This window comes from Myodes glareolus, chromosome 7 (genome assembly GCF_982192425.1).
Source record: "Myodes glareolus chromosome 7, mMyoGla1.1, whole genome shotgun sequence".
Taxonomy (NCBI): Eukaryota; Metazoa; Chordata; class Mammalia; order Rodentia; family Cricetidae; genus Myodes; species Myodes glareolus.
Window position 1 is genome coordinate 82378460 of NC_142032.1, and position 18240 is coordinate 82396699.

An 18240-nucleotide genomic window follows, 5' to 3' on the forward strand; every position below is an offset into this window, starting at 1 on the left:
GAAGGGCCTGCCAGGTGGGAGGAGGTGGGCAGCCAGCGCCTGGGGGCAGCTCTGCAGTGGGGAGCAAGGGGGCTTCCCAGCAGGAAGGGCCAGAGCAAGCACAGAGGCCAAGTCCATCCAGGGTGGCTGGAGAGCAGGGCAGTAGGCATTCAGGTTAGAGACGGACGGGGCCAAATCATACAGGATCTTCCAGGCTGTGTGAGAATTTTGGTTTCACGTTTCCTTTTTTTTTTTTTAATTTACAGGATGATGCAAATTTTACACACCCCCTTTAAAAATCTTTTTGGTCTATTGCATCTGTACTTGTCAAGGCTGTTTGGCTTATACATAACAGAAAATAATATTGCCTGAGTGACTTGAGTCAAGAGGAATTATGTTTTCCACAATGAGAAGCCAGAGGGTGGGGGATCCAGCAGCCTGGACAGAGTAGGGACCTTTGCCAGTGCTCCTAGCAGGTGACTCTGGCAGTGTGACTGTCACACTTGTGTTCAGGGGAGCCCATGGTGTGGGTTAGAGAGACGTGGTTCTCCCTGCTACTAGACAGTGAGCAGTGCGCCACAGCCCCTAGTCACCACTTCTTGGTCAGAGGTATGGCTCCAGCTGCAAGGGGTGCTGGGAAAGTGGGGAACAGGACTTGCTTCAGTATTTCCAAGGCTTAGCCCTCACAGCATTTTGAGTAACTGTGCTGGGAAACTGTGCTCTACATTAGCCTGGCTCCGTCCACTAGCTGCCAGGCGCTCGGCTCTACTGGGACAACCAAAACTTTCTTTAGGGCAAATCGGATAAGGAAATACCAATTGGAGCTGCCAGGATTTGTCCTCTGGGCTGAGCAGATGGCTGCCCTGCACAAAGCTGCTTATTTATCATTTAATGTCACTGGGGATCTAATCACAGCCTTGAGAGTAATAGGCAAGCGTTCTCATTGAGCTGTGTCCTGGCCCTTTTTATTTAGTTTGAGGTGATGCCTTAGCAAAGTTGTCCAGGCTGATCCAAACTTGTTTTATAACCCAGACAAGCTTTGAATGTGTGACTGTCCTTGCTCAGCCTCTCAAGGAGCTGGCCTGCGCTACCAAGTCTGACTTCTAGTCCACTCTGTAACCAGTGCTAGCCTCAAACTCGCCATCTTCCTGCCTCAACTTCCCAAGTGCTGGGGTTAAGGGCATACACAACCACGCCTGGCTGAAGCAGGCTGTTTCATCAAGGAAAGTGGGAGGGATGACAGCCTCTGAGAGGGCTGCTTGTCAGAGTTAAGCTCAGCCAAGGTCCCATGGGGTAAAGCTTTACTTCTTGCTGGGGTCTCTCAGAGAAGCCCACCACAGCCTTGGGAGGCATAGGCCTCTAATCTAGAGAGGTTTTAGGTCTTCCTATGCCAATCAACTGCCTTGTGGCAAGCTAGAGTTCAGAGTAGGCCTAGTGACCCTAATATCTACACTGTTAACCCAATGCCAGGCTGCTTTCTTAGTGCACTGTGTGGGAGGTGCGTGCCCTAGGTGACACATGCTCTGGGAGGCACGCGGTGTGGGGACACTTAATCCCAGCAGGCCAGCCTGCTTGTGCCAGCCTGCGGAGTGTGCACCACACCTAGGCGGCCAGGCCCTCTCACTGAGACTCTCCTTATACCTTGGGAACTAGTTTGGCTGGCGGGACAGCAGCAGCAGCTGTGACCTTGCCCTAAGGTTGCTCGCAGACTATCCTTGGCAGGAATCACACCTGGAAGAGGTGACACCTGGAAGCATGGAAGGTCACAGGTACTGCTGGTAGTCACATCTGCGGTGACTGCAGCTGGTGAGAGGCATTAGGCTTTAGAAGGACAGTCTGGGGCTGGATCAAGACTTTACTCCTTTGTGCCAGATTCTAGGACCCCATGTTGGTTCCCAGCTCTTACTTAGACCACCTGAAGAGTCACTGAGAAACATTAGGGACAATGACATGTGGCAAGTTCATGTTCATTGTTCATTAATAGTCTCTTCACCGAGCTTCACCTTTTGGAGATGAAGTGGAACTCATACATTGTCTTGGGTGGTTTAAGTGGAACCAGCCTGTCCCCAGTGCTAAAAAGGTCCATGGGTTCCCTGGAAGGACTAGAACAATACTCTTCTAGACCAGGCACAGGGTGTCTGGGCTGCCAGGCCCGAGCTACCTTAATGATGGAGCCTGATCCTCACCGTCCCCTGAGAGTGAGGTCAGCAAGCCAGTTCTGAGGTGGTTCCTGTCTTAGACATCTGCAGATGGCTCTAAGGTGTCTGTGAGCAGAACCTTTTCTGGGTCAGTGGCTTCTCCCTCTATGGACTCTCCCAGGCCTGCTAGTTGGTGTCTTCAGTTCCCAGTCACAGAGTGGGCTATATGAGACACTGTCTCAAAAAACAAGGGCTGGAGAGATGGTTCAGCAGTTAAAAAACACTGGATGTTCTTCCAGATGACCTGGGCTTGATCCCTAACACCCATATGGCTGCTCACAACTGTCCATGCCTCTAGATCCAGATGGACCTGAGGCCCTCTCTGGCCTCTGGAGGTACTACATAAACATGGCACTCAGGCATACACACAGCCAAAACACTCATAATAAGATATAAACAACCCCCGTCTCCAATTCCTAATAAACAGGTTTATTTAGCTCTGGTTTATTTATTTAGTTCTGGAGATTGGTAAATCCAAGACTGAGGGGTCAGCATTCAGATATCATGACATGACAGAAACAGCCTGTGGTGAGACTTAGCTTCCTCTCCCTTATGAAGCTGTTAATGCGACTAGCTCCTTAAGGTGGCTCGGGAGGTAGAGATGCTTGCTGCAAACCGTATTGTAGAAGGAGAGAACTGACTGCCTCAAGCTGTCCTCTGACTCCACGTGAGTTCTGTGTTATACTCTGTGTGACATGCTTGTGTGTGTCCACACAGGAATGTAAATAAAAAATAAATGACAGTACTCTGATAGCTTCAACCCCAATTGTGACGACTCCAGATGCCCTCACCAGGGTACTTTCTGGGTCTTTTTGTTTGCTTGCTTTGGTACCGGGAATGGAAACGTGTGTTGGGCAGGCACTATACTACTGAGCTACATTCCCACCTAAGCACATGATAGGCATATTAATTTTCAAGATGAGTTTCAGAGAAGCTTTTCAAGCCATGCAGCCACTTACTAGAGTAGTGATTGTGGGTGTCTTTGCCTCAAGCCCCAATTTACTTACGTGTTTAATAGGATGTTATGAGCAAAGCGTGGTGGCTCATGCCCTTAGTCCCGACACTCAGGAGGCAGAGAAAGGCAGATCTCTGTGATTTCAAGGCCAGCCTGGTCTACATAGGAAGTTTTAGGCCAGCCAAGGCTACATAGTGAGACCCTATCTCAAAGAAAAATAAAACTCAAAATTATAATAAAGATGGCACATTACTGCTCCCAGGCTATGAGGATGGGATGAAAGGAGAATTCTACAGCACTCCGCAGGAGGGCCAGGGAGATGCTTCGTTCAGTCAAGTGTTTACCACATGAGCTTGAGTTCAGAGCTCCAGAACTCATGTAAAAACAAACAACAACAATAACAGAAACTGGCCACAGTGGCCTGAGTCTGCACCTGTGTAGTAGGTTGGAGAAAGGAACTGGGTTGCAGATCTCTAGAACTCTGGCTGGCCAGCCTCGCCAGTCTGTGAGCACCAGGCTCAGTGAGATGCTCTCTCTCAAAAAGCTAAGGTAGAGTGCAGTCAAGGGAGATACCTGGCATCAACTCTGGGCTTCCATATGTATGTGCACTCACATGCACATGTGTGCACACCACACAGATGTGCCCACACCACATACACAGTATGACTGTTAAAATGATAAAGTACTCAGCGTGGGATCCGGCACATGGTGGTAAGTGCCCGGTGTACCATGGCTGTTGCTTAGTGAGGGCATGCCAGGTGACTTCATCTGCATCTAGCTGGACCCTGAACTGGGCTTCTAGCTTGACACAGGTGGGCAGTGTCCTCCGCGATGGAGCAATGGGGCCTTGATGGCAGACCCAGGAGCCCAGCTGATCTCCATCCACCAGGCAAGACCCTCAGACTGCAGGCTCTGCAGCCAGAGCTCCTTCCTCACTGGGACTTGGCAGGTGGCCATGGGGCTCCGTGTGGTTCAGGCAGCTGCACCTGCTAGCAGCACCTTGCCTTCTCTGGGAGGAGTCGTCGGAGTTGCCATATTTAACAGCAAAGGATCCAGGCCATTCACTTAGGTTTGAATATGAAAGAAACAAATGACTTATTCATATAATACATTCCAACCAATGCATGGGTATAATTACACTCCAAAACCAATTTGTTGTTTCCCTGAAATTGGTTTAAAAGAGTGACCTGAATTTTGTCCGGCACCCCTAGGCACCAGGCCCCACTCCCCTCAGACTCTGATTTACTGGGTGCAATGGTGGTTTCAGGTCTGGTCACATAAAATTGGGTTTGCCAATCTGAGCAGTTTATCCAGCTCATTGACCATGCTGATTGGCTCAGAGATAGGCATATGGCCCAGTCAGGGACCAATGAGTATCAGCCCGGAGCAGGCATTAAGAGAGACCTCCAGAGGTCCCCAGAAGCAGAGATGGAATCGTCTGGGATGCTAGAGAGCGTTTATTTGTTTTACGTGGTTTGTTCGTTTTGGTTTCCTGACACAGTCCCACTATGTAATCCAAACTGGTCTTGAACTCAGGTCCTCCTGCCTTAGGCTTCAAAGTCCTGGGATGACAGACATCTATCTGTCTTCCATCTGCATGACTGATTTTGCTTAAGTCGGTTTGAGTTTTTCCTATCTGTGTGTGCAACGAATGATATAGACTGGGGGCCGCTGCAGAGGCCCTCAGGCGAGTGCTTTGGGGATTCTGTGGAAGGAAGTGCACAGTTCCGAAGCTAGTGTGGCCCCTGGCCTGCCTAAAAGCTCTTGGCTTCCAACGCCGCATGCTTGCCCTTTCCACGCCCCTAACCCCCCAACATGCTCCAGGACACTCGTCTACCTCCGGGAATAAAGAACAAGTCTCCACTCAGTGTTTCCTCTCTTTATTTTCTAGACAAAGCGTGTGCTCCCCAGAAAAGAATTCTTACCCGATGCTCCCTCTCCATTATCTGCAGCACCCACCCCACTCCCAGTCTGTTAATAGGTCAACCAAGGCCGACTAGGACAGGACCACTGATTCTGGAGGACTGAGGCAGTAACACACACAGGAGAGGGAATTCAGGGGCCTCTGGAGCCTATCTACTAGGCCAAAAGACAAAGAGGAAAGACTGGGAAGTGTGGGCAGGAGCCAGGCAAGGTTACAACTTCAGTATTACTGGTACCGGCATCTTGACCCTATGGATCCTTCAGCTTGGGGCTGACCAGTTACTGCTGGGCTTCTCTAGAGAGACATGGGCTCTGGTGTGGGCACCGGTGTAGCTGGCTCTTTGGATGAGCCTAATAAAATGAAGCACTGGCGACGGTTATCTTTCCAGCTTTGAGTTCATCCGCGGCTTGGCGGGGCGGGGTGGGGTCTAGATGGCCTCGACTTCACTGTCTGACTCCACAGTGTCCAAAGGCTGCAGCCTCAGGGAGTCATAGTTGGGGGGTGGGGTGCCTGGAATGGGCAGAGTCTGCTGGTCAGGGTAGACCTCGGCATAGAGGTTATGGCTGGTTGTATCAGGCTGGAAGCCAAAGTTGGTGTGGGCCTCCACCAGCTCAGCCACAGTGGGTGGCGGGCCAGTGTACGATGCCTGTGGCCGTCTCTTGTGCAGGCCTTTGCAGAAGACCACCAGCTTGATGATGGTGATCCAAATGAAGTCGATAATGATCTCCCCAAACTCAATGAGGCACAGCACTGAGCCCCCCATCCAGAAGCCAAACTGGCCCCCCAGGTTAGAGAGCAGCCACACGATCTGTAGGAAACAGGGAAATGAGGGCGCAGGTCTAACCAGCTTTAGGGGTCCTAATACCCACCCATGGTCTCAGGAATCCACGAGACAGGCACCCACACACTCACATTGTTTGCTGGTGATTCCTCAATGGTGCGGTAGTTGAACTCTTGGAAGTAGATATTGAGTTTGACAACGCCCTTCCTACAGGAGGCAGCAAGGCAGGTTGAGACCATGGCCTGCCCTCCCTCCCAGGATGGGTACAATCGTGTCCCATGGGAAGGGCACTCCGAGGCACCCTGCCCACCTCCTGCCTGAGTTGCTCTCAGGAGTGGGGAGATCCAAACCAGACCTGGAAGAACTTCCCCTTTCCACTGGCTCTAGGCCTCAGAGCCACTAAGGACATTTGTGCCCCGCACCTGTCCTGTGGATGTCTTTTTCATCCCGTGTCTGCCATTTTCCTGAAGGGCCTTCTGGCCTGAGAGGTCCCAAAAGGTTACTCTGAAGCTCCTCTCTGGGCCTAGGGTAACCCAACCCATATGCCACACATCCGAGCAGGGTGACCAGGGGCTGAGAGGGTGACAGGAGTGGTTCCCTGTTACATTGGGGAGTCCCTGGAAAGACGGAGCTGTCTTATTTCTCCAGATCTTTCCCAAATTCCACGTTCCCCCTGGGTATCTTGGCCTCTTCCTGACTGGGATCGGCTCCTGCTTCTCAGATATCACCTGTTCATAGATCTCCCTGTTTCTCAGGCACACTGGGGTTTCTCCCTGTTCCTAAAGAAGAGCAGGCTTGTGCAAGACACTCTTGGCTGGAAGGCCTTCTTACATCTCAGCTCAAGGTTCCTGGGGGTGTAGACCTTACCTTTCCTACGCTCAGTATGTTATGTTGAATGGATGGAGGGAAGGTAGGTGGGCGGATAGATGAGGAAAAGACAGAAGAATGGGAGTTGGCGAGACAGCTCAGCATGCAAACTGCTCGCCACACAAGCCCAATGGCCTGAGTCAACCTCAGGAACCCACATGAGGAGGGAAGTGACTCCACAAAGTTGTCTTCTGACCTTCACATGCACACCATGGCATATGTGTGCTGCATCCATACATACCACATATGACATAATTTTTTAAATAATGGCAGATGTGGTGATGGAGCTATGGATAAGCGCTGCCATGTAGAACGTCGGCCCTTCATCCATTGGACACTGACCCCTCAGTTGCTTTTCTTCCCCTCTCCCTCCTCTAGTCTTGCGCTGGATTTTAACAGCAAAAGGAATTTGGGCAGCTGTCCCGTGTGCAAACCCTGCCCCAGGCACTGGTTCCTTCCTTTTCTTTGCCAGCCCTGGTCACATTCCATCCTCACCTGCTTAGGGTGATGTTTGCGCTCTGGTCCCGCTCCTGAGACAGGACATGGAAGATCCAATCCTAGAACCCAAGAAGGCAGCTGAAAGAAAGGGACATGTGCGCGCGCGCACACTCACACACACACACACACACACACACATCATAGCCCCTGTTGCCTAGGATCTGGGCAGAGAGAAGCCTCACACCTTCCAGAAGTCTGAGCCTTGAGTTGAGAACAGAGGAGCTCACAGAAGTCTGTCTGTCGTCAGAGGAAGGAGCTCGAGGAGCTTGGCTCTCTAGATGTCTTGTCCCCAGGAGAGTGTTGCCAGTCTCATTCCCATCTCTGACCAGAACACTTGCTGTTCTTTATTATTTGTTTGCTTGTTTGTTTATTTTGCACTTGCTGTTCTTTCTGCTCAGAATCTTCCCTACCCTGCCTGGGCCAGCTCTGCCTCTGGCTGTGGCTCTCTGGCACCTCTGTAGAGAGGCCTCCTTGATTGCCGTCTAAGCGCTTTCCCTCACTGTTCTCTCTCGTTGTTTCTGTGTATATGTCTCTCACTGACTGGGCTCTAGACTTGGTTAATGGAAGATATGCCTGTCCCGGGCATGGTGCCTGGGAGAGTATGGACGGAGTGGAAAGGAGGGGAGGGAGGAGTGGAAAGAAGGGAGAGTGGGAGGGAGGGAGGGAGGCATGTAGAAATGGATGGAGAGGGACAGGGAAAGAAAGATGGAGAGGAAGAGAGGTAAAAGACTCTAAAGACTTGTTCTCAACCCAAAGACAGAGGAGACCAGAAGCTTGGCCTTCTACCATCTCACCTCAGAGGCCTCGGAAGGCCAGTCAGCCATGGAGATGGTCATCTTGTACTGGGTGTCGCTGGAAGAGAGAAGCCAGCCCTGTTGCTGTCCTGATGACCCTGTGCCCTCCTCACCAGCCCCGGCTCACCCCCTGTGCCACACTCACTTGCAGGAATCCTTGCACATGCTGAGGCAGGTCTCTCTCTGGGCCACACTCATCTGCAGGCTTAGGTAGCAGTAGGCTGCGCGGGTGGGATGGAGGTGGTCAGGAACAAGGAGGGCTGCTTAGGGGGTCCCCCTTCCCCAGCCAGCATCTGCTGTCCTCCTTGATCCCCTAAGGGACCAGTCACTAATACCATTGCCCCTCCCCCCACCCCATCTTGCCCCAGCCCAGTTTGGGGTCCTGTCCCTAAATGTCCTAGATGCAGCTCAGAGGTCAGAGTGTCTTCTTGTTTCTCCTCATCAGTACCCAGAATATAGCTTCTAGGGTTGTGTACAAAAGGATGAACAACCAAAAACAAGCATGTATGTTTTCCTTGTTCGCGTATTGTAATGGTGGTAGGACCCACGACTACTAACTGCATCCCTGGACTGACTCCAGTCCCCCAGGGCCCTCAGGCTCAGGCTCCATCTATGTGGGAACTCATTTGGGATTTGTCCTGTGATGCTGGCTTCCAAACCCTGGAAGCCACCATCACAACAGCAACTTCTTCCGTGCCCCCCTCCTGCAGCCCAGTTCCCTCCATGCATGGATGCACATGCTGAGGATGGATTCACTGCTTTATGTGTACACGCACACATGCAAACCCTGGAAAGCAAGGTGCCTGTTCAGGAGCACACACTGGTGCTGCAGTGACGTAGTGTTCTGTGCACAAAAAGACCCAGCTGTACCTTTCCCACGCGCATCTGAAGATGAATATATACATGCCTATTCCCTGGCTCATGTGTGTGCAGCACACATACACACACATGCCCACATCTGTATCTCAAGCATGCATGTCACAGAGTCAAAATGGAGAGAAGGAAGGGGGCCTGGGTGGGGTTGTGGGCTGGGGAGAGACCCCGTAAGTGAGGGGGCCCCCTCTCACTGTTGCCAGTCTTCCGGTGCCACACTCACCCCAGTCTGGGAAGTCCCTGCTGTTGCAGTACCTCTCCCCAGCGGGCAGTGGGTACAAGTAGTGGCCGCAGCTGCAGTTGTGAATCATGAGGTCTTGGAAACAGGAATGGAGACAGGCCTGGGGGTGCAGAACAGATCTCAGGCATGGGGGGATGGTCCCACTCCAGTACCGAGAAGAAAGAGCCCAGAGGAGTTACTTCCAGGAAACTAGGGACTACTGGGGACTAGGAGGTGTGATCTTTTGTTCTAGAACCTGTGACGAGCAGGCCAAGCCACAGCTACAGTCTCTGGGGTTAGGCCACTGTTGTTCCTGCACATTGGACCCTACAGCAGCTTCTTGGACCCTGCACAGGGACTCGGGTCAGAGCCCAGCAGCCCCAGTCTCCACCTAAAGCTGGGTCCTGCAGGTGGTATGGGTAGGGGTGGACTTCCTCAAATAAAACCTCCAGTGAAGGGCCAGCACCCTTCTGAGGTCTGTTCACACAAAGACCCAGAAAGGCAGCAGGCAGGCTGATTCAAATTTTCTTTCTTTTGGGGGTTGGGAGTGGGATCCCCAAAGGAGGTAGAGGGGTAGAGCTGAGGGGAGGTGGTGCAGAGGGGAGACGAGAGTCCCCAGCCCTGAGAACTGAATGTAGCGAGGACACTTTTTCAAGGCCCAATGCCCATGGTGTTTAGGTCATTCTGACCTGGTTCCAGTCCACTCACAGACCAGCTATGTGTCCCGAGGCAAGGGATTAACTTGGGAGCCTCAGTTTACTCATGGAGAAACAGGACGCTAGTCACACCTGCTTTCCGAGGTTGGCGAACTCAGCACAGTGTCAGGTGGCTAGTATGCGATTACTGTGCCCTCTGCTGTTCTGCTGTGCCTGCCCTACGTGTTGACTACTATGGCCTCCAACCCATGCCCACTCCTCTGCCTCTGCCTACTCTGCTGTTCCCTTCTTCCCTGCTCCCGCTCCTCCAGATCAGTGCATCTGACTTCTTCCAGAGGAACCACTGAGGGCCCCACTGGCAGGAGGTGGGGCTGGCCAGCTCATTCAGAGGTGTGGTCAAGAAGAGACCACACAGACTTCAGTCCCTCATTTGGAAAAGAGGTGCCATCCCGTGCTGTGGCTGAGGCTGGGGTAGCCCAGGCAGCTCCTGGTAGAAAGTGGGCAGTAGGCAGTGCTTCTGACAGGGTCTACATTTCTGTTCTTGCCCTGGAAGCGGCAGGCTCTCAAGCTTCCCCAGGAATGTAACTTAGTCTTCCTTTTCCATGTCCTCTGCCTCCCTGGGCTGCTCTGTCTGTTTGTCCCTTCCTCTGGAAGCTCCAGAGATGCCCAGAGTTCTCCATGGCAGACAGAAACCCATAAGATAAGAAGCAGTCAAGCCGGCTGATGTTGGGGGCTGTCATGCCAAATTCAGGGCTCCCAGATGTGGAGGTAAACACCCTTTGCTTGCCTTTGTTTTCTCATCCCCCCCAGGCAGGCTGGACTGGGGGGGGGGGAAAGTCAACAAGCTATCCATTTGATCCTGTTTGCAAGATTTGTTCTCTCCTCCCAAGCCTGTAGAGGGAAGGTTACATACAGACTGACCTCAGAGACAGAGGAAAGCTCCCAGCTATAGCAAGGAAGCTTGAGATCAGCTGCCTAAGAGGGGCGTTCTCCTGTTAATTGGTGAGGCATTCAGTTCAGGGTCATGTGCATCCTAGGGGTGCCTGGAGGATGTAACATGTGAATTGCCAAGCACATGGCCAACCTGGGCTGTTTATACATTCATAAAAGCTGCTGTTGTTGGCATCCTGATATCAAAGAGGTACTGAAGAGATCAGATGGGGAAATGCACGCAGATCTCCAACACTGAATCTCACACACTATGAAAGTTTCATTCTGGGTGTTTCCCTAGGGAAGTTGGCCAAAGGGATGGAAGAGTGGCTAGCCCTGGGCCCTGGGTGAGAACCCAGAACCCTTGTCTTTGCAGTACCATGGTCCCTTGTGCTACTTACAAAGATCCAGCCAGGTCTGCCTGGAGCTGTAAGCCTGTAACCCCATTACTGAAAAGGCTGAGATTGTAAATTTCAGGCCTGCCTGGGCTACATAGGGCAACCCTATCTCAAATAAGTAAGTAAATAAGAAATAAAATATTTGGCAGAGTCAGCCCAGCTCTCACAGACAGCTGAGGTAAAGGGGACTGAGCCCTGATGGTCACCAAGCCTGCAGAGCCTTCCTACCTGAATGGAGTATGTCGTGTTGTAATCACTGTAGAGGTTCTGAATGGCGACGTCGGAGCCATTCATGGTGCAAGGACTGTAGGGCTCCCCCTTGCGCTGCAGCTTGTCCTGTGGAGAGAGGTAGCTCATGGAGACCCCTGGTCGTCTCCTATATGTGTTCCCCATGGAACCAACGGGATGCTACAAATGGTTGGGGAGTTGCAGGTCCCAGAAGGCACTGGAGGGCTCAGCGTGTCTAGAGCATCGCCAGATACTGAGGTCTGCACTGAGGCAAAAGAACGCTACTTCCAGGCCATGGTAGGACAGGGGAGCTTCTCCCCTCAGCCCTCTCCACTCAGGCTGCCCTGAGGACCCCTGTTGTACCACTAGCACCCCGATGGACGTCTCAGTTCCCGTCAGAGCGTAGATGCCCTCCTCTTTGATGAAGGGGTATGTCCTCTGTTCATGGAGCATCAGTCTGGCCCCTGCTGTGGACGCAAGGAAGGGGACATAGTCCTCTGGGCCAATGTCCAGGATCAACTTGAGACCTGTGAGGGAATTATAGCGAGGGCAGTCGAACTTGGACATTCCCCAAGTGGAAGGGAGACCCGCCACCCAAATGTCCAAGCCTCATTCAGCCAAGGGGCTCCTCCTGGGCTCATGTACCCCCACCTGTAGTCTCCTGTCTACACAGCACGCCCTGCCCACCCATGGTGCTCAGTCCATTGCAGTCCGATACGTGACCTCATTCTTCCCCATTCAATCCTTCCCAGTGGCATTTACTCCTTCCTGTTACACCCCTGAAGACGCTTTTCCCTCGCTCTGGAATGCCATTCCCGCCCTCTCCTTTCTTCTGGAACGTCCCACTCTTTCTCAGGAGGCAGTCAGTATCACTTCCTCCAACAGCCTTCCTGCTTGTTCAAAGTCGTCCGTGTGCCCCCTCCTAGCTCTGGAACGTTCCCTCCCAGGACCTGCCTCCCTCGCCTTCTCTTTGTCTGTATTCTTCCCAGTTGGGCTGCCTGGTTTGGAGGCAAAGACTTGCTCCCAGCCCTGAGCTTGGGCCACTGGGGTGGCCATCTCTGCTCGAGACAACCAGAGCTGCTATGTGCTAGTGAGGGGCTCATTTAGGACAGGATCTGGCTAGGTACCCCAGGCTGGCCTCAAACTGGTGATCTTCTTATCTCAACCTCTTGATTGCTGAGATTGTAGGCTTCTGTTATTATGCCTGGCTATAACGTGCTTTATTTCAAAATATCCCTATTATTGAATGTTCACACACAAAAAAAACCCACGAGGTATTATAATTATCCCGGTTTTACAGGTAAACCGATACATAAAGAAGTAAAGGGACTTCTCCAAGGTCACACTGGGAGGAAGAGAATTTTCTAGGTTCTATGGAGGCCCACTGGCTCCTTATTGTAATTATGTGTCTCTCAAGAGAACAGTCCAACCATCTGTTGACTGCTTTTGCAAACAAGGGCTGGGTTAAGGTGGTCAGCTCTGTGGCCTCCTCTTGGCCAGCAATTCTGATGGTCAAGGAAGGCCATCCTGTCTTGTGATGGTTAGGAGTGTCACAGCCTGAGACTGTGCTAGGCCCCCAAAGTGGATGTTGGGGTGTGGTCTGAAACTTGTGGCCATTTCACTTCAGCCACTCAAGGGTTGGGGTTCCAGGGGTCCATCACAACAGCCAGTGTGCCCCAGCCTTCCTCTAGAGCACAGGACAGTGGAATGGGGACCTGTCACCAGCCGTGTTCCTCTGCCTTTCTACTCCTTGCTTTTCTGGCTGTTGGACTGCTCTTTGCTCTGTCAACAATCGGTGACCTTGGACCCATTGTGTAAAACCTTTACAGAGTGCCCCAAACAGGCTGGACATGCAGGATTTCCCAACCAGATGAGGTGGCCTCTTCTTAACACAAGGTGCGTGACTCAGGAGTTGAAATTGTTGCGGACCATTCTTAGCTACCATGTACTGTGTTCTCAAGGAAGACATTGATGCTTTGAGAACCTATCATAGACATGAGCTCCGACAACAAGTTAGGAATACCAGCCTGGATCCCAGCCAGCCATAACTTAACCTTAACCCTAACCTAACCCTAACTTTTACTTAACCCTTACGCTAACCTTAACATTAATCTAACCATAACCTTAACCCTAATCTAACCATAACCCTAACACTTACCCTAATGTTTACCTAACCCCTAACACTAACCCTAACCTAATGCTAATCTTAATCTAACCATAACCCTAACCTAACCCTAACATTTATCCTAACCCTAATCTAACCCCTAACACTAATCCGAACCTAATCCTAACCTTAACCTATTCATAGCACTAACTTAACCATTACCCTAATATTTACCCTAACCCCTAATACTAACTAACCCTAATCCTAACCTAACCATAACCCTAACCTTACCCTAACCATAACTATAACCCTAACCCCTAACCCCTAACCCAACCCTAACCCTAACGCCTAACCTAACCTAACTCTAACTCTAACCCTTACCCTGGGCAGAGGGCTCCCCAAAGGGGGTACTGCCCTGGTCTGCTGAAGAGGGAGTGGGCTGCCACTGCTGCCCACTTTTCAAACCCTTCAGAGAAGTCGCGTCTCATAGTGTCTTCCTGCAAACCAAAACTCACCAAATTCAGTCCCAGGGTTGGCAGAAGGAAGCACCATCTCCGTCATGCCCCAGTTGAAGATGTAGCAGTTGCCGTAATCTGGGTAGAAGATAGGTGTGAAGTTCCTGAAATGAACAGTAGAGGCTGGAGGGCAGGGAGCTTTGCCTGGGCAGAGGGCTCCCCCAAGGGCGCTGCCCGCTCTGCTGATGAAGGGAGTGGGGTGCTGCTGCCTGCCTTGCACACACTCTAGAAAGGGGTAGGAGGGAGAGCCTAGACTGGTTCTTTCCTTCCAGTCTGCTCTTTGTGGCCCACAGCAGGGAGGCTCCTGGAAGGCTGTGAGGGGGAAGGGAGCAAGTCCCTCCTGGTTGGGGCTGGTTTTGCCTTTGTGGCTTGTGAAGGAGAAAGGCTCTCAGATCCTTGTCTCAGTTACTACACCTTCAAAAGGATGCGGCCTTGTCCTGTCCCCTTCTGCTTTTACCTTTGAGACCCTTCTCACTGTGCAGGCCACGCTGGCCTGGGCATGGGGAACCTCGGCCCTGCCTCTCCAGGGCTGGGGTTCGAGATGTGTGCCACTCTGCCTGGCTTTGTGGCAGCTTCTTGCATCACTCTACAGGCTAGGGCTTTCTAAAACAATGCTGTTGCCATCTTCAAAGCAATCAGCAAAGTCTCTCAATGCTATCGATTAGATATACAGCTCCAATTTCTGTTTCTCTTGCAAAGATTAAATTTGTTTGTTTAAACAAAAGGCCCAAATAATTTTAATGGGTGGTTTAATTGTAACTGGTTAATAAGCCCTGTCAATCTCTTTTGATTGTGTCTCTTGGGCTGATAGGAAAAGTCCAAACCACACAAACCTGACAACCTGTGACTGATTCCCAGGACCCAGAGTGGAAAGGAGGAAATCAAGTGTTAAGAGTCATCCTCCGACCTCCACGGATACACCATGGCAGTCATGCACATATGCGTGCGTGCACACACACACACGCACACATACACAAACAAAATCAAATGAAAAGTTTCAGTTTGATCCAGGAAATACTGAAGATGGGGAAACCTTGTCCAAATGAGATCACACAGGACAGAAACTCTACTGTCAACAAGAACAGACAGGAGTGTGGGGGATGCATTAATTAGCAGCACAGACAGTCATCAAAGACGCAGACGGTGGGGAACCTGATGGTATTGGTAACCCAGTTCCTTCAGTAAATAAATTGTGTAAGAGACAAGGAAATCACCTATAGACAGAAACCCTGAATTCACAGTGTGTGAGCTCAAGCTGCATGCTCACGTCGCGTGTGCAAGCTGAAAAGCCGTTTCATGGACGGTGAAGAACTTGGAAGGAGGAGGATTAGTTGCTAAAGACTGAGGATGGGCACAGAGAAACAGGGGGTAACAAGTCACCAGAGGCTGGGAAGTGCAGAATGAGATGAATAATAGAAAAGCCTCCCTTAGGAAGAGGGAGGTCTGGCATGGCACAGCAGGACCGTGGCAGTTCATGGCAGTGTGTTACATCTGTTACACAGAGCTGGAAGAGAGGGCTGGTGTGGTCGTCCATGCCTGTCATCCAACCACTCAGGAGGCCGAGGAAGGAGAATCTTGAATTTGAGACTACCCTAGGCTACGTAGCAAAACCTTATTTCCAAAAACGAAACAAACAAACAGAAAGAAACAGTTTTTAACAACAAAAACCAGAAGTGAGGTTTCCCACAGAAGGAAGGATAAGTATTTTGGAAAGTGGAGATGCCTTGATTTGGTCACTGTGTGTAGTAGAAGTAGGGTATGGTCATACTGTCCCCACACAGGCAGGACACATGGGTACACATATGTATACATAGCATACACATGTAAACAATACATCCTATCCGTTAAAAAAAGATGATTTGATTACAAGGAAAATCACAAGCTTGGTATAGCGGTACATGCCTGTGATCCTAGCAGGGGGCTGAATTGCTCCTCCACCTTGGCTCTGTGATGCAGATGCCCTCATGTCCCACAGAAGCAGTGCTAAAGTGTATTTCAAAGGATGGTAGGATGGCTAATCCACACAATAAGCTAATCCACACAATAAGCTAATTCACACAATAAGCTAATCCACACAATAAGCTAATCCACACAATAAGCTAATCCACACAATAAGCTAATCCACACAATAAGCTAATCCACACAATAAGCTAATCCACACAATAAGCTAATCCACACAATAAGCTAATCCACACAATAAGCTAATCCACACAATAAGCTAATCCACACAATAAGCTAATCCACACAATAAGCACAATAAGTGTGCTTGCTGACAAGCCTGACCTCCGGAGTTCAATCCCTGGACCCGTGGGGACAGAGAACCACTTCTGGCTGGTTGCTCTCTGACCTTGGAGTATGGGTTGTCACAGCGACTCCCGTGAATAAATAAACAAATAAGTGTTTTCAAAGTACTTCTCAAAATAAAAACAAAAAGAACCCCAAGCAAATACCTATGTACCCACACGGTTCTTTTCTATTTCTTAAAAACAAGAAGGAGCCGGGCGGTGGTGGCGCACACCTTTAATCACAGCACTTGAGAGGCAGAGGCAGGTGGATCTCTGTGAGTTTGAGGCCAGCCTGGTCTACAAGAGCTAGTTCCAAGCCAGGCTCCAAAGCTACGGAGAAACCCTGTGTCGAAAAACCAAAATAAACAAATAAATAAATAAACAAACTAAAAAAAATAAAAACAAGAAGAAACAGGGTAAGTCCACCAAATGTGAGAAACTTAAATGTCGACTGATGTCCCAAATTCTAAGCCTTATAGTCTGTGATATTTACTAGAAATTTTCACAGCCAGGCCTGTGCTATTTTGGCTTACATCATCTCACTTGGCCGTCAGGATAATAAGATGTTATTCTTCCCATTTTTTTTTGTTTGTTTTTTTTTTGGAGACAGAATTTCCCTGTGCAGCTCTGGCTCTCTTTAGACCAGGCTGGCCTCGAGCTGCCTCTGCCTCCTACATGCTGGAACTAGAGCTGTGAGCTGCTACCTCCCAGAGCTCTCCATATCTCTGTATTCATCATCTCAGGATAGCAAAGTGCTATTCTCCCCATATTTCCATATACTTCATCGCAGTTGATCCTCAGGATAGCGAGGATTCTCGCATGTTCTCATAAGGAAGTCCTGCTTTCAGGCTCTCCTCTTAGTCTCTGGGCTCTGAAGAAGTGAGATGGCCCAGCACAGAAACAGAGATCCTGCCTGGGCGTGCCTCTGGCTTTCTCTGCTGCTATCAGATGGGACTGTCCTGCTCGATCTCTGGGCTTTGAGTTTCCCAAACAGTTCAAGGAGGATGAGTCCCAGTTGGCTTTCCTTGGCCAAACCTACAAACATTTCTGGAGGTAGGCACCGGGTAGGAGCAGCAGCAGCAAGGGAAACAGAATAGGGCTGCTCAGCACAGCTTACGCTGCAGCATAGGCAAGGGATAGCTCCACATCACGTCTGCCCTCAAACATGGCTCTACCTTATCTGCTTAAAAAAAAAATTGTGCCTGTTTATTTGTTTGGGGAGTTGTGCGTGGAGGAGGCCAGATGGCAACTCAGAGAAATCTATCATCTTCTACCATGTGGGCCCTAGAAACTGACCTCAGGCTGTCAGCCTTGGTGCAGGCATCATTACCTGTTGCTATCTCACTGGTCCTAGCTTGTCCAATTCTATCTAAGGCTCAGTCTCTGGTCCAAGCTCCTCGGGACTCCTGTCCCCCTTGTTCCTCAACAGCTCTCATGTTGGACTCCCTGCAGCAGTCCTGTCCCACCTTTGCTTCCTCCATCCTGCAGTGGAGCATCAGGGCTATTGTCCCTGGCTATGATGGAGGCAAGCACAGCCCTCAGACCCCTCGGCTCCTTCCCTGTCATTCACTGTACTTCAGCCACACTCCAGATGTTTGTAAACACAGCCCTCTGCACACCTGCTGTTCCTGGCAGCTAGAACATTATCTAACCAGCCCATCAAATAGTTGGTTTCTTCATTTCCTTCCGTTTCAGCTCCTCCAAGACGCCTGCACCTTCCCCCCTGCAAAGTAGTAGAACTTGGTGGACTATAACAAGGAGTTAGGAATTGATACCCCCCCACACACATATTTCCACCTCTTTATTACCTTCAGTTCAGCACAAGACTGGGAAACACACTGATTTATTTGCTTACCTATCTGCTGCTCCAGTACTGGACCCTGGGCCTAAGGACAGCCATGACCTTGGATCTGTAGGATACTAGCTCAGAGGTCCTGGCTCAGAGTAGTCTGCCTTGACCTGACTTCTGACTTTGTTCTTTCCTGGTCCAGTGAACTTGGTGATGTATTTAGTGTCTCTGAGCTCCATGTACACC

At 50.6% G+C, this 18240-nt stretch overlaps 1 protein-coding gene across 2 annotated transcripts in view; it reads right to left on the minus strand.

The window, feature by feature from the left end:
- Positions 1-4996: 4996 nt before the first annotated feature.
- Scnn1b (sodium channel epithelial 1 subunit beta) overlaps positions 4997-18240 on the minus strand; it is a 62565-nt gene continuing 49321 nt past the window's right edge. For both annotated transcript variants that reach the window (XM_087908495.1, XM_087908496.1), the window contains exons 5-13: positions 13921-14024; positions 11665-11828; positions 11302-11409; positions 9093-9210; positions 8142-8217; positions 7997-8054; positions 7200-7261; positions 5969-6044; positions 4997-5864 (exon numbers count right to left, since the gene is read on the minus strand). In XM_087908495.1, the coding sequence (XP_087764621.1) occupies positions 5484-5864; positions 5969-6044; positions 7200-7261; positions 7997-8054; positions 8142-8217; positions 9093-9210; positions 11302-11409; positions 11665-11828; positions 13921-14024 (1147 nt within the window). In that variant the 3' untranslated portion in view covers positions 4997-5483. The remainder of the gene's footprint in view (positions 5865-5968; positions 6045-7199; positions 7262-7996; positions 8055-8141; positions 8218-9092; positions 9211-11301; positions 11410-11664; positions 11829-13920; positions 14025-18240) is intronic.